We start from the raw sequence: 13722 nt of genomic DNA on the forward strand, positions 1-13722 counted from the left end.
AAGTAAATGAATGTGAGAAGTCCGTCGTGCTTAAGGAGGTACCGTTAGTGCCTTGAGGATTTCTATGTTTTCCCTTGTTTCGTGCATCTTTTCCTCCTCGTAAAATGCTTCATTTCAGACAGAGGTCTATCAAAATGCTATAATAGTTTTGTAGTTGGAGATGTTGATACCTTCTGACAGTCTTTGGCCGATGCATAAGTTTGACTGAGTTGCCAAGAATTCAAGTTTTGGTCGGGGAAGTAAGCGGACGTTTGGAGTAGTAGTATCTATGGTCGCAACTGTAGCGTCGTTGGTCTGTACTGTGCTGTTCTGTTATGTAGATATGTATACATCTCTGCCTAGTAAACAAACAATGTTTGTTATGAAGTAAGGGTCCAGAAAATGGTAGTCTTTATTTGGGAGACATGCAGCTATAACTCTATATCTCGACTTGAATCGTGTAAGATTTAACTCTGAATCAGTGATGTATTAATTGTTCGGGATAATTTTACAGTTACTTGATGTGTGTTGCGTACAAAAATAACACATACATTCAATACAAATCTTCTACACTGTTAACTGCTAATGCCCGAATTTTATTTCTGCACTAGTATTAAGTAACTGCATTGTGTGTAGATCTCGTATGTCATGGCAGATTTAATCGCACCCTCAACTGATCTCCTTTACAGTAAATCTGAAAATATCAACACAAAAAATACAGTGTTGTATCCAAATAAAATTTAAAAAAACAGTCGTTTGCTACATTTGACAATTACTTGACTAGTCTCAGTCTAAACATGTGTATTGGTAAATCCAGAAAAAAAAATCGATAACGAAGTGAAATTCATGTCTACAGTATAAAGAGGGTCAGGTGTATCTACAATATTTGTAAAATTCTTTTTAAACTACTATAAAACGTCAATTGAGTGAAATATTCTTTTTAGAATTGTATGACCAACAATAATCGAAAATTACTTCATTGCTGATGTAGATGATCACCCAATTCGTGACAGTATTTTCAGAAACAACTCGACTGATGTAGTATCCTTATGTTACGATAAAAATCGTGTCACCTAATGTTCATTGCACCGTGTGCCTTTCTTCAAGCACATACATGTGTTTTGGTTGGCAAATAGAAGTTGCCATACATTATCAAGCTCTCCATTTGCTACATCACAGATGGATATTGTTATATTTTTGGTAACCCATTTGATCTGTTAGATACATGCTTGCCATATTATTATGATCAGCATTGACCACTTTGAATAATTACTAGATTCAACACCCACAACAGTTTAACTGCAATTATTCGGAGAACATTTTCTTGGCTGCAGGCATTACTGGCAGAACATACATATGAAATTACTTAGTAGGAGACTGCACTGCTGCAGTCCTTCCCATTCTTTTATGACTTTCTTCGTATCTGATTCAATGTCAGACTGTTCTGCAGTTGGTTCTGTATGGTCTAGCTTAGTTGACAAATAACATGTACTTCAGGCCAGAGATTCTCTGTTGAGACGAGTTCATACTACTCCCATTCTACTCCCATACTACTCCCATTCTATGAGACTCCTACATGGAAATTTCTATTGTACTGGTGCATTTTTACATTGTAAAAAGTACAAACCAGTTTCATATTGTTGGTGAAATGTGGGCAACAGAAGAGGATTAGAGTGTGATAATGTCCTCCTTCAAAATCTTGGTTGTGGTAAATCTCTAGTGTAGCCCAAGTTTTGGGTCATGTATGAATCGTCAGCTTTGACCAGTGATGTAAAACTAATGGCTGCTGTGATGTTGCATTTTGGTGAGTATATTCACACTTTTGTTGTTACTTGGTAATGCCAACAAAAAGCAAAAGTTTTGACAGATTGATCTGTCACTTAACCTGAGGTCTAGGTTATGTCAGGAGATGACAGTTTGTTTGATAGTTGGCATTGTTAACAAATGTGAAAGTAAAAAAAGAACTTAGTTGTGGCGACAGGCTGAGTGTAGCCCTTTTGAAACAAATTATCACTGACATCATATTAGGGTCACCATGTTGTTTGCACCATTTATTGCATGTTTACTATGTCACTGGTAAAAGCTAATGACTTGCACCAAATATTACTCTTTATCCCAAGTTGTATGTCTGCTCAGTTCATAATGTGATTTTCGTTATGGATGACTAAAACAGCAAAATAAATCAAAATGCAAGAGGGAGGGGGGGAGGGTGTTGTCAATAACTAACTATTACCTCGAAGAGAGTTCATCTCAAAGTACATTCGAATCCATAGTTAGTAATACTATCATAAAGCCAGTAGTGTAGAATGACGTTTTTGTTTATCCCAGCTGCTACTCTGTTATACTTTACACAGGGAGTAAAACACCATTCACCTATCATGTTCCAGCTCTTTGTGCATCCATAAGAATATCACAGTGTTACAGATTCGTGTTTAGTTAGTCTTTGCCCATGGACATTAGCTAATAATTTTCAGCTGAGAGTATCGGGTGCATCATACAATTTTTTATTACAATAAATGTACAGTAATGAAAACAGGATTACATTTTACAGGCACATACAGGGTTATTACCTATTTTCCATTACAGTATGACAGCTAACATATATTTTGATATTTAATACTCACTCGTATTGTACCGGTATAAACATGTCTCTGTAAGATCCATTTTCAAAAAATTTTGAAATAAATTTAATTTCTGTACTTGATTTAATGTGGTAGCTTGGTAAAATACTTTTGCCTACTTCATCTGGACCACTCATTGTCAGTTTGAGATGTCATTGTCCTGTGTAATAATTTTCCTTTCCTCTTGTTATGAGTTGATGTATGTCTTTATTTCGGAGGTATAATTATAGTAGGAAAGGTCTGATAGACTGTAAACCCTTTAGAAGTGAAGGAGACCACTCCCCAAAAAGCAGAGGCATTGGGTCATTCACAGGTATAAAGGAGAGAAAACTTGCTAGCTTTTGGGATTTATCCTTTCTCGAACTGGGGTACAAATACATTCTGAAAGCTAGCACGTTTTCTCTCTTTTTTCATCTGGCCTATTGATGACTCAGTACTTCTACTTTTCAGTGAGTGATCTCCTTTACTCCTAAGATATTTATATCGAAGATCCAGAATGAGATTTTCACTCTGCAGCTGTCTATGTAATGTTCTATTTACGTTACACATTTCACTCTAGTTTGGAATGCTACATGCATTGTTTTAGATTGATCATGTGCAAGCTTCTTCATCTGTGAAAGACTACTGCAACCTACGTTCTTCTGAACATGCTTATTGTATTCATATCTTGGTCTCTGACTACAATTTCTACCCCCCCCCCCCCTCCCCCTCCCCTTGCCTGTTTTCCCTCCAATAGTAAATTGATGATTTTTTGATGTCTCAGAATGTGTCCTATCAACTGATCCCTTCTTTTAGTCAAGTTGTCCCCAATTTTTTTCAGTACCTCCTCATTAGTTATGTTATCTACCCATCTAATCTTCAGCATTCTTCAGTAGCTTCAAAAGCTTCTATCCTCTTCTTGTATAAACTGTTTATCATCCATGTTCCACTTCCAGACATGGGTACACTTCAGACAAATCCCTTCAGAACAGATTTCCTAACACTTGTTAACAAAATTTCTCTTCTTCAGAAATGCTTTTCTTGCCATTGCCACTCTACATTTTATATCCTCTCTGCTGCTTGAATAATGGTACTCATCTACTACTTTAAGTGCCTCATTTCCATTGCTAATTCCCTCAGCATCACATGATTTGATTCAGCTGCATTCCATTATTTTTTTGCTTTTGTTGATGTTCATCTTATACCCTTCTTTCAAGACACTATCCATTCCGTTCAGGTGTTCTTCCAAGTCCTTTGCTGTCTGTGACAGATTTACAATGTCATCAGTAAACGTCAAAGTTTTTATTTTTTCTCCATAAACTTTAATTCCTGCTGCAAATTTTTCTGTGGTTTCTTTTACTGTTTGCTCATTGTACTGTTTGAATAACGTTGGGGATAGGCTTCAAACCTGTCTGACACATTTCTTAACCACTGCTTACCATTCATGCCCCTTGACTCGTATAACTGCCATCTGGTTTTTGTACAAGCTGTAAATAGCCTTTTGTTCTCTGTATTTTACCCTTGCTGCCTTCAGGATTTCATAGAGAATATTCCAGTCAACATTATCAAAAGCTTTTTTTAAGTCTATTACCTTAACCAATCTTCTAATGTCATGGGTCAGTATCACCTCTTGTGTTCCTACATTTCTCTGAAATCCAAACTGATCTACCCCGACACTGGTCTACTACCATTTTTTCCATTCTTCATTAAAGAATTCGTGTTAGTATTTTGAAACAATGACTTACTAAACTGATAGGCTGATAATTTTCACACCTGTCAGCAACTGCTTTCCTTAAAATTGGAATTATTACATTATTCTAGAAGCCTCAGGGTATTTCACCTCTTCCGTGTGGAATGGCCGCTCAGTTTGAGGCGTCATGTCACGGGCTGCGCGGCCCCTCCTGTTGGAGGTTCGAGTCCCCCCTTGGGCGTGGGTGTGTGTATTGTTCTTAGAATAAGCTAGTTTAAGTAGTGTGTAAGTCTAGGGACCTATGACCTAAGCAGTTTGGCCCCTTTAGGAATTCACACATATTTATTTCGCATGTCTCATACATCTTGCACACCACATCAAAGGGTTTTGTCATGGCTGGCTCTCCTAAGACTGTCAGCAGTTCTGATGGAATGTTGTCTAGTCCTGGGGCCGTGTTTCGACTTAGGTCTTTCATTGCTCTATCAAATTCCTCTTGCAGTATTGTATCTCCCATCCCATCTTTAGCTACTTCCCCTTCTATTTCTATATGATTGCCTTCAAGTCCATTTCTCTTGTGTAGACCCTCTATATATTCCTTCCACTTTTCTGTTTTCCCTTCTTAGCTTATAACTGGTTCTCCATCTGAGCTCCTGACATTCATACAGCTGCTTCTCTTTCCTCCAACGGTCTCTTTAATTTTCCTGTAGGTGGTATCTATCTTTCTCTTGGTGAAATATGCTTCTAAATCCTTACATTTCTCTTTTAGCCATTCCTGTTCAGCATTTTACACTTCTTGTAAATTTCATTTCTTAAATTTTTTGTTCCCTTTCACCTCCTTCAGTACGTGCATTTTTATGTTTCATTCATTCATCAGTTAAATTCATTGTCTTCTATATTACCCAAGGATTTCTACTAGGCTTTGTCTTTTTAACTATTTGATCCTCTGTCGCCTTCACTGTTTCATCTCTTAAAGCTACCTGTTTATCTTTGACTGTGTTCCTTTCCCATGTTGTAGTCAACCATTGCCTAATGCTCTCTCTGAAATTCTCAACAACCTCTGGTTCTTTCAACTTATCCAGGTCTCATCCATTTAATATCCTACCTTTTTTGCTATTTCTTCAGTTTTAATCTACACTTTACAATCAATAAATTGTGGTCAGAGTCAACATCTGCCCCTGGAAATGTTTTGAAATTTAAAATCGGTTTCCTTCCACATAGACAACGTTCTTTCATGAATCTTAAACTGATGTTTTAGCAATGATTAAATTATGCTCTGTGCAAAATTTTACCTTGTGGCTTTCTCTTTCATTCTTTTCCCCCAGTCTGTAGTCACGTAATATCTCCACATACATTTCTTCAAACTCGTCGTCATCTGTGGAGCTAGTTGACATATAAATTTGTACTACTGTGAAGGGTGTGGGATTCATGTCTATCTTGGCTATGATAATGCATTCATTATGCTGTTGATAGTAGCTTACCCGCATTCCAATATTCGTATTCATTATTAAGCCTACTCCAATGTAACCCCTATTTGATTTTGTAGTTATAAACCTGTATTTACTTAACTGGAAGTCCTGTTCCTCCTGCCACTGAATTTCACTAATTCCTGCTATATATAACTTTAACTTATTCCTTTCCCATTTTAAATTTTCTAATCTACCTGCTTGGTTAAGGGATCTAACATTCTGCACACTGATTCGTAGCATGCCAGTTTTGTTTCTCCTGATGACAACATCCTTCTGAGTAGTCCCCACTGGGAGATCCAAATGGGAAACTGTTTCACCTTTAGAAGTTTTTACCCAGTAGGATGCCATCATCATTTAACCATGCAGTAGAGCTACGTGTCCTCGGAAAAAATTTGGCTGTAGTTTCCGCTTCCTTTCAGCCATTCCCGGTAGCAGCACAGCAAGACCATTTTGGTTCATGTTGCAAGGCCAGTTCAGTCAATCATCCAGACTGTTGTCCCTGCAACTACTGAAGAGGCTGCTTCCCACCTTCAGAAAGAACATGGTCATCTGGACTCTCAACAGATACCCCTCCATTGTGGTTGCACCTACAGTATGGCTGTCTGTATTGCTGAACCATGCAATCCATCCCACCAACAGCAGAGTCCATAGTTCTTTCTTTATTAGGTTAGAAACTTCTGTGTCAGCTATGAAGGACCACAAGTCATTTGAATAAATCATTTGAGTAATTTTCTCCTTTATATACAGCTGTCTTAGCTTTATTTCTGTGATGCAACTGCAATACTCTTACTTTTTTATTTTGTGCTTGTATGTATTGTATTGTATGTTAACTGGCGACCTAGAAACGATGGAGAGGCTCTGTCCCCGCCGCAGCCACAGTGGTCCACAACCCCACGACGACTACCGTAGTCCACTTCACCCCTCCGGAGCCCCACACTGAACCCAGGGTTATTGTGCAGTTCGGCCCCCGGTGGAACCCCCAGGGAACATCTCACACCAGACGAGTGTAACCCCTATGTTTGCATGGTAGAGTAATGGTGGTGTATGCGTACGTGGAGAACTTGTTTGCGCAGCAATCGCCGACATGGTGTAACTGAGGCGGACTAAGGGGGACCAGCCCGCATTCGCCGAGGCAAATGGAAAACCGCCTAAAAAGCATCCACAGACTGGCCAGTCCACTGGACCTCGACACAAATGTGCCAGGCGGATTCGTGCCAGGGACCAGGCGCTCCTTCCTGCCTGGAAAGCCTAATTTGTGCTTAGTATTATATGGTTTTTTTTTTTAGAAGTCATAATACACTTTCAGTTTATTTCTTGCATAGATTAATGGATTACCTCTCCAATCACTCACTCAGCTAGCTTTTCTTTTTTTGGTATTAGTTAAATTAGCCTATTTATGACAGTACATGTAACATAATAATAATAATAATAATAAAGATAATAAGTGGTTCAATTTAGTATTTGCATCATTGTCTACATACATTACTTACCATTTTTCTGTCATTACCTTCATTTATTACACACATCAAAAAAAGTTTTGCCTCACCCCGGTTCCCAGAACTCCTGAAGATTGAATGTGGATATTGTATCACAGATACAGTCCCTTTGACAGTTCAGAGATGTCACTAAACTCACCCACAGATGTAAGCAACCATGCATGAGCAGTGCCTATTAGACGATTGGGGTCCGACAACCGATCAGTTCCAGTCATTCCACCAGGAAAGAGGTACATGGCTCATGTTGTCTGTAGTTCAATCATGCCTAGATGGCCAATACTGTGGTTTGATCGCATCCCCATTGTTACTTTGTGCCAGGAAGGGCTCTCAACAAGGGAAGTGTCCAGGTCCTTCGGAGTGAACCAAAGTGATTTTGTTTGGACGTGGAGGGGATACAGAGAGACAGGAACTGTCAGTGACATGCCTCGCTCAGGCCACCCAAAGGCTACTACTGCAGTGGATGACCACTACCTATGGATTATGGCTCGGAGGAACCCTGACAGCATTGCCACAATGTTGAATAATGCATTTCGTGCAGCCACAGGACGTTGTGTTACGACTCAAACAGTGTGCAATAGGCTGCAAGATGCACAACTTCACTCGCGAGGTCCATCTTTGCAACCACGACACCATACAGTGCGGTACAGATGTGCCCAGCAACATTCCGAATGGACCGCTCAGGATTGGCATCACGTTCTCTTCACCGATGAATGTCACATATGCCTTCAACCAGACAATCGTTGGAGACGTGTTTGAAGGCAACTCGGTCACGCTGAACTCCTTAGACACACTGTCCAGTGAGTGCAGCAAGGTGGAGGTTCCCTGATGTTTTGGGGTGGCATTATGTGGGGCGGCTGTACGCCGCTGTTGGTCATGGAAGGCACCGTAATGGCTGTATGAAATGTGAATGCCATCCTCTGACCAATAGTGCAACCATATCGGTAGCATATTGGCGAAGTATTCATCTTCATGGATGACAATTCGCACCCCCATCATGTGCATCTTGTGAATTACTTCCTTCAGGATAACGACATCACTCGACTAGAGTGGCCAGCATGTTATCCAGACATGAATCCTATCGAACATGCCTGGGCTAGATTGAAAGGGCTGTTTATGGACGGCATGACCCACCAACCACTCTGTGGGATCTACACCAAATCGCCGTTGAAGAGTGGGACAATTGGGACCAACAGTGCCTTGATGAACTTGTGGATAGTATGCCACAACGAATACAGGCATGCATCAGTGCAAGAGGACATGCTACTGGGTATTAGAGGAACTGGTGTGCACAGCAATTTGGACCACCACCTCTGAAGGTCTCGCTGTATAGTGGTACAACATGCAATGTGCAGTTTTCATGAGCAATAAAAAGGGTGGAAATGATGTTTATGTTGATCTCTATTCCAATTTTCTGGACAGGTTCCAGAACTCTCAGAACCGAGGTGATGCAAAACTTTTTTTTATTTGTGTATTATGTTTTTGATAACTTCAAACAATCTTTATGTTAATGTCTTATCATGATGGCAAATAGTCTACTAGTACCTGGGTGTCACAGTAGCATGAAGGAATATTTGATAAGGGGTGATCAGAAACTAAGGTTACAAAGCCTGTGGTGAGACATTTATGGTTTATTTCATCCAATCAATACAGCCAACTGATGGTAGTCCTACATACACTCCTGGAAATTGAAATAAGAACACCGTGAATTCATTGTCCCAGGAAGGGGAAACTTTATTGACACATTCCTGGGGTCAGATACATCACATGATCACACTGACAGAACCACAGGCACATAGACACAGGCAACAGAGCATGCGCAATGTCGGCACTAGTACAGTGTCTATCCACCTTTCGCAGCAATGCAGGCTGCTATTCTCCCATGGAGACGATCGTAGAGATGCTGGATGTAGTCCTGTGGAACGGCTTGCCATGCCATTTCCACCTGGCGCCTCAGTTGGACCAGCGTTCGTGCTGGACGTGCAGACCGCGTGAGACGACGCTTCATCCAGTCCCAAACATGCTCAATGGGGGACAGATCCGGAGATCTTGCTGGCCAGGGTAGTTGACTTACACCTTCTAGAGCACGTTGGGTGGCACGGGATACATGCGGACGTGCATTGTCCTGTTGGAACAGCAAGTTCCCTTGCCGGTCTAGGAATGGTAGAACGATGGGTTCGATGACGGTTTGGATGTACCGTGCACTATTCAGTGTCCCCTCGACGATCACCAGTGGTGTACGGCCAGTGTAGGAGATCGCTCCCCACACCATGATGCCGGGTGTTGGCCCTGTGTGCCTCGGTCGTATGCAGTCCTGATTGTGGCGCTCACCTGCACGGCGTCAAACACGCATACGACCATCATTGGCACCAAGTCAGAAGCGACTCTCATCGCTGAAGACGACACGTCTCCATTCGTCCCTCCATTCACGCCTGTCGCGACACCACTGGAGGCGGGCTGCACGATGTTGGGGCGTGAGCGGAAGACGGGCTAACGGTGTGCGGGACCGTAGCCCAGCTTCATGGAGACGGTTGCGAATGGTCCTCGCCGATACCCCAGGAGCAACAGTGTCCCTAATTTGCTGGGAAGTGGCGGTGCGGTCCCCTACGGCACTGCGTAGGATCCTACGGTCTTGGCGTGCATCCGTGCGTCGCTGCGGTCCGGTCCCAGGTCGACGGGCACGTGCACCTTCCGCCGACCACTGGCGACAACATCGATGTACTGTGGAGACCTCACGCCCCACGTGTTGAGCAATTCGGCGGTACGTCCACCCGGCCTCCCGCATGCCCACTATACGCCCTCGCTCAAAGTCAGTCAACTGCACATACGGTTCACGTCCACGCTGTCGCGGCATGCTACCAGTGTTAAAGACTGCGGTGGAGCTCCGTATGCCACGGCAAACTGGCTGACACTGACGGCGGCGGTGCACAAATGCTGCGCAGCTAGCGCCATTCGACGGCCAACACCGCGGTTCCTGGTGTGTCCGCTGTGCCGTGCGTGTGATCATTGCTTGTACAGCCCTCTCGCAGTGTCCAGAGCAAGTATGGTGGGTCTGACACACCGGTGTCAATGTGTTCTTTTTTCCATTTCCAGGAGTGTACATTAGGTTATTTTTTCACATAGTCCCCATGTCAGTTTAGGTGCTAGTCACTTTGTAGGTTGAGTTTGTATACATGCTCCTAGTAAAAATCCTGTCCTTGCCTGTTCAGACACATTGTCACAAAGTGTTTCACCTTCTCCCAGTTCTACTGGCATATGTCATAACATGATCTTCCTGTTCTAAATCATCTCCTCCATGTAAACTGTGTTCAGATCTGTTGATGCCGAGCTGAGTCAGTCATTGCAATTCTCATCAGTGACATTTTCTCTACTGGCCACAAACTTTTGACACCATTCCATGGCGTACTGATAAAACATTACAGTATCTTCGTATATCTCTACAGCTGCCAGTGAATTTCAGCTGTGACTACACATTCCATAGAAATCAAATAACTGAGTAGATTTCTTTTCCAAACGAGTTGCCATTTGTGTGTACCCACAACTAGTGCTGTAGGTGGCAAGTGGCTGAAACTTTCCATAGTTGCCAAGCACAGGTGTGAGAATTATCACACACTACTAATTTCTCCATAACAGGTGAAACTCCAGGAATATCTGTCTTGTAACCTTACTTTCTGATTCCCCTATGCTCCTCCCCCCCCCCACCCCCCGCCCTTATTATGTGATCAATATTAGTGTTGTATCCTGCCTACTTGTCAGATATAGGGCGCCTAGGAAACCTGCTTCTTGGATCGCTAGACAATAATTCAAGCAAATTGTATTAATGAAGTTTATTACAAAAGGAAATGATTACAATACTTAACTTTATGAAATACAGATGTGTCGCGAGCAAAGGGAAACGACAAACAAGAAATCCCTTCAGTATATACAATTCATAATACAAGAGAAGTAATAAATTCCTAAGTTGCTGCTATACAAGTGCCTGTTCTTGATGCTGCTGTGGAAGTCGTAGAACTGCCAGTCTTCAACTGGGCCATGGACAGGCGGCACTACGCTTATGTCCTCTTTGTGTCAAGGACGCTGCTATCGGGTTGTCATCCTAGTGAGGGGTCGGTCCACATGCAGTTGGCATATCTTCTTCACAGCCCTCTCTGCTCTCTTGTTCCCGACCGGCATGCCAGTGCTTGACTTTATGCTGGAATAATTAGTTTCATTATTTCACTATGTTTAGTTACTCTGGCATGCTTTATCAATTTCTATTTTTAGGTTGATTGCATGCTGTAAGTCCAATAGTGTCTTGTGTTGTCAGTATTTTCCCTAGTGTCTATGTTCAAATCGACAATAATTATTAAATAAGCACATTTTTTTTACAAGTCTTGAATTGTACCTTCTAGTTGTTCAAAGAACGTTTTTATTTCTCCATCTGATGATTGGTACAGGTCTAATAAACAGCACAACTTTGCTACAATTTTTATTTCCACAGTTGTAATTTCAAAGCTCACTGCATCAGCATATTTTTGGTATTTTGGATGGGTTTAGTTGATATGTAGCTAGAGAAAATGGTAACCCCACCACCTTTATCCAATGTTCTGCAGAAACTGGTTATATTTGCATATTCGTTTGCTTTATTATTTATGTTCCATACACCTGGTGAAGTATTGTAACTGTTGTCTTTAATTTTAATGATTCCCCTTTGTGCGATGCACTAAGCATTTCACTAGCTCCCCAAACTTCAGTTACACTGCATTGAATTGTTGGAGGTTGTGGCACAAAAATGACTCATCTCTTTGTATTATGTTTAAATTCCAGGTGATATTTTTACACTGGTAACTAAGTTGAGTACTTCCACTTACATATTTTTCCAAGGCCTTCTGCGGTTCCCATGATGCCATAAAAAATCTCACTTAATGTAGGAGGCTTCCTAGGTCTCAGTCACCTGCCCTGACTGGATGCTTCTACTGCAGATCTCCCAGGGCTTGGGCACCTACACTGTGTGGCTGCTGTTGCTGAGGGCTACAGTGTCCTTTGTCTCAGTTGCTGCCCTCATTTGGTTGCTGCTGTAACTGATGACCCTTCTGTGTTTACACTGGACTCGCATTCGGGAGGACGACGGTTCAATCCCATGTCCGGCCATCCTGATTTAGGTTTTCCGTGATTTCCCTAAACCGCTCCAGGCAAATGCCGGGATGGTTCCTTTCAAAGGGCATGGCCGACTTCCTTCCCCGTCCATCCCTAATCCGATGAGACCGATGACCTCGCTGTCTGGTCTCCTTCCCCGAACCAACCAACCAACCAACCAACCTTCTGCATTTACTTTTGGCACCAGTGAATACTTAGTTTGCTCTTCTGCATGAGGTAGCAGGACATTCGCCAAAGGATTGTAATCCATGTCTTGCATTTTGAAGCCTTTTTGTTATTATGATTTCACAGTCCATATCATGTGCCTGCTCTTACCTTGTTCTACAATACACCTGTGTTAGATTTTACATTTGCCTAACCTGTGGTGTTTTTCAGTATCATGATCCTTGGTTTGTGCTGCAACTTTACTGTAATGTGTAAGTGCTAACATCTCCTGATGTATGGTATTAGTATTGGTATCACTTGCAGGGTTTCTGTGTGTTTTTGGCTTTCCTCACGGAGGTGACATTGTATTTACATTCCACTGCTGCATCACGTACTGTTCAGTATGGTATTTGATATGGTGGAACAGAATCTGTGGATGCTGCTAATCATACATCTTTCAGTTGCTTTCAGCTCTTGTTTTAAATCAATTCTAACTGCTGTACCTGCTAAACATTTCAACTGAGCATATATGGTTGCATATAGACCAACAGCAGTTTTGTCAGCATCTGTCTTCATTCCTTACAAACAATGTAGATTTATTAATGATCAGTTGGTGTTGCTGAAACCATATTACTGTATATGGAATGTCACCCACATTTACTGGAGAGATACGGTGGCAGATCCTTAAAATAAACATGATTACCTGTGTTGTTCCAAAATAGGTGTAGGATACACCAGGCTGGATATACGCTCTCATTAAGCCAAATATTGAGTAACTCATCAAGCCTAGACAGATATAACTTGTTTCTCATTTGACAAATCTGAAATTCCTGCATTGCGTGTTGATTGGTGCCACAAAGCGTATATTACTGTAAACTATGAGTTCATTTCAGTGACCACCATTGGTGAATAAAATATTGTGTGTGTCAGCTGAGAGTGGTCTTAACCCAACCATTTTCCCCTCAGGCTGGTACATACCTCTGTAAAAAGGATCTTAACCTTAAGATGAGCAAAGTACAAAACCAGTAAGTGGATCAGTTGCATGACTGGGTGTTGAAGTGAAGCTGTCTGTAGCATGCTGTCTGTGTTGCATTTTCTGCATCTAGCTTGTATTAGGCTTACTCTGTTATGTGTGTATTTGTTAGGTTCTCTAACCTATCATGGAACCTGTATGCACAGACACTTAAAATCGTTTGATACGTCTAAATTCTAAT

The 13722-nt window shown here is 41.8% G+C and overlaps 1 protein-coding gene across 4 annotated transcripts in view; it reads left to right on the forward strand.

Annotated features, from left to right (window-relative positions):
* Positions 1 to 278: 278 nt before the first annotated feature.
* The window catches only part of LOC126184721 (uncharacterized), a 140625-nt gene continuing 127181 nt past the window's right edge, over positions 279 to 13722 (forward strand). Inside the window, exon 1 of one of the 4 annotated variants that reach the window (XM_049927244.1) lies at positions 279 to 366. In XM_049927244.1, the coding sequence (XP_049783201.1) occupies positions 323 to 366 (44 nt within the window). In that variant the 5' untranslated portion in view covers positions 279 to 322. Of the gene's footprint in view, positions 440 to 719; positions 1784 to 13722 lie in introns of those variants that run through there. The other 3 variants (XM_049927246.1, XM_049927248.1, XM_049927247.1) reach the window with 3 other exon arrangements.

Source organism: Schistocerca cancellata, chromosome 4 (genome assembly GCF_023864275.1).
Source record: "Schistocerca cancellata isolate TAMUIC-IGC-003103 chromosome 4, iqSchCanc2.1, whole genome shotgun sequence".
In the NCBI taxonomy this organism is placed as follows: Eukaryota; Metazoa; Arthropoda; class Insecta; order Orthoptera; family Acrididae; genus Schistocerca; species Schistocerca cancellata.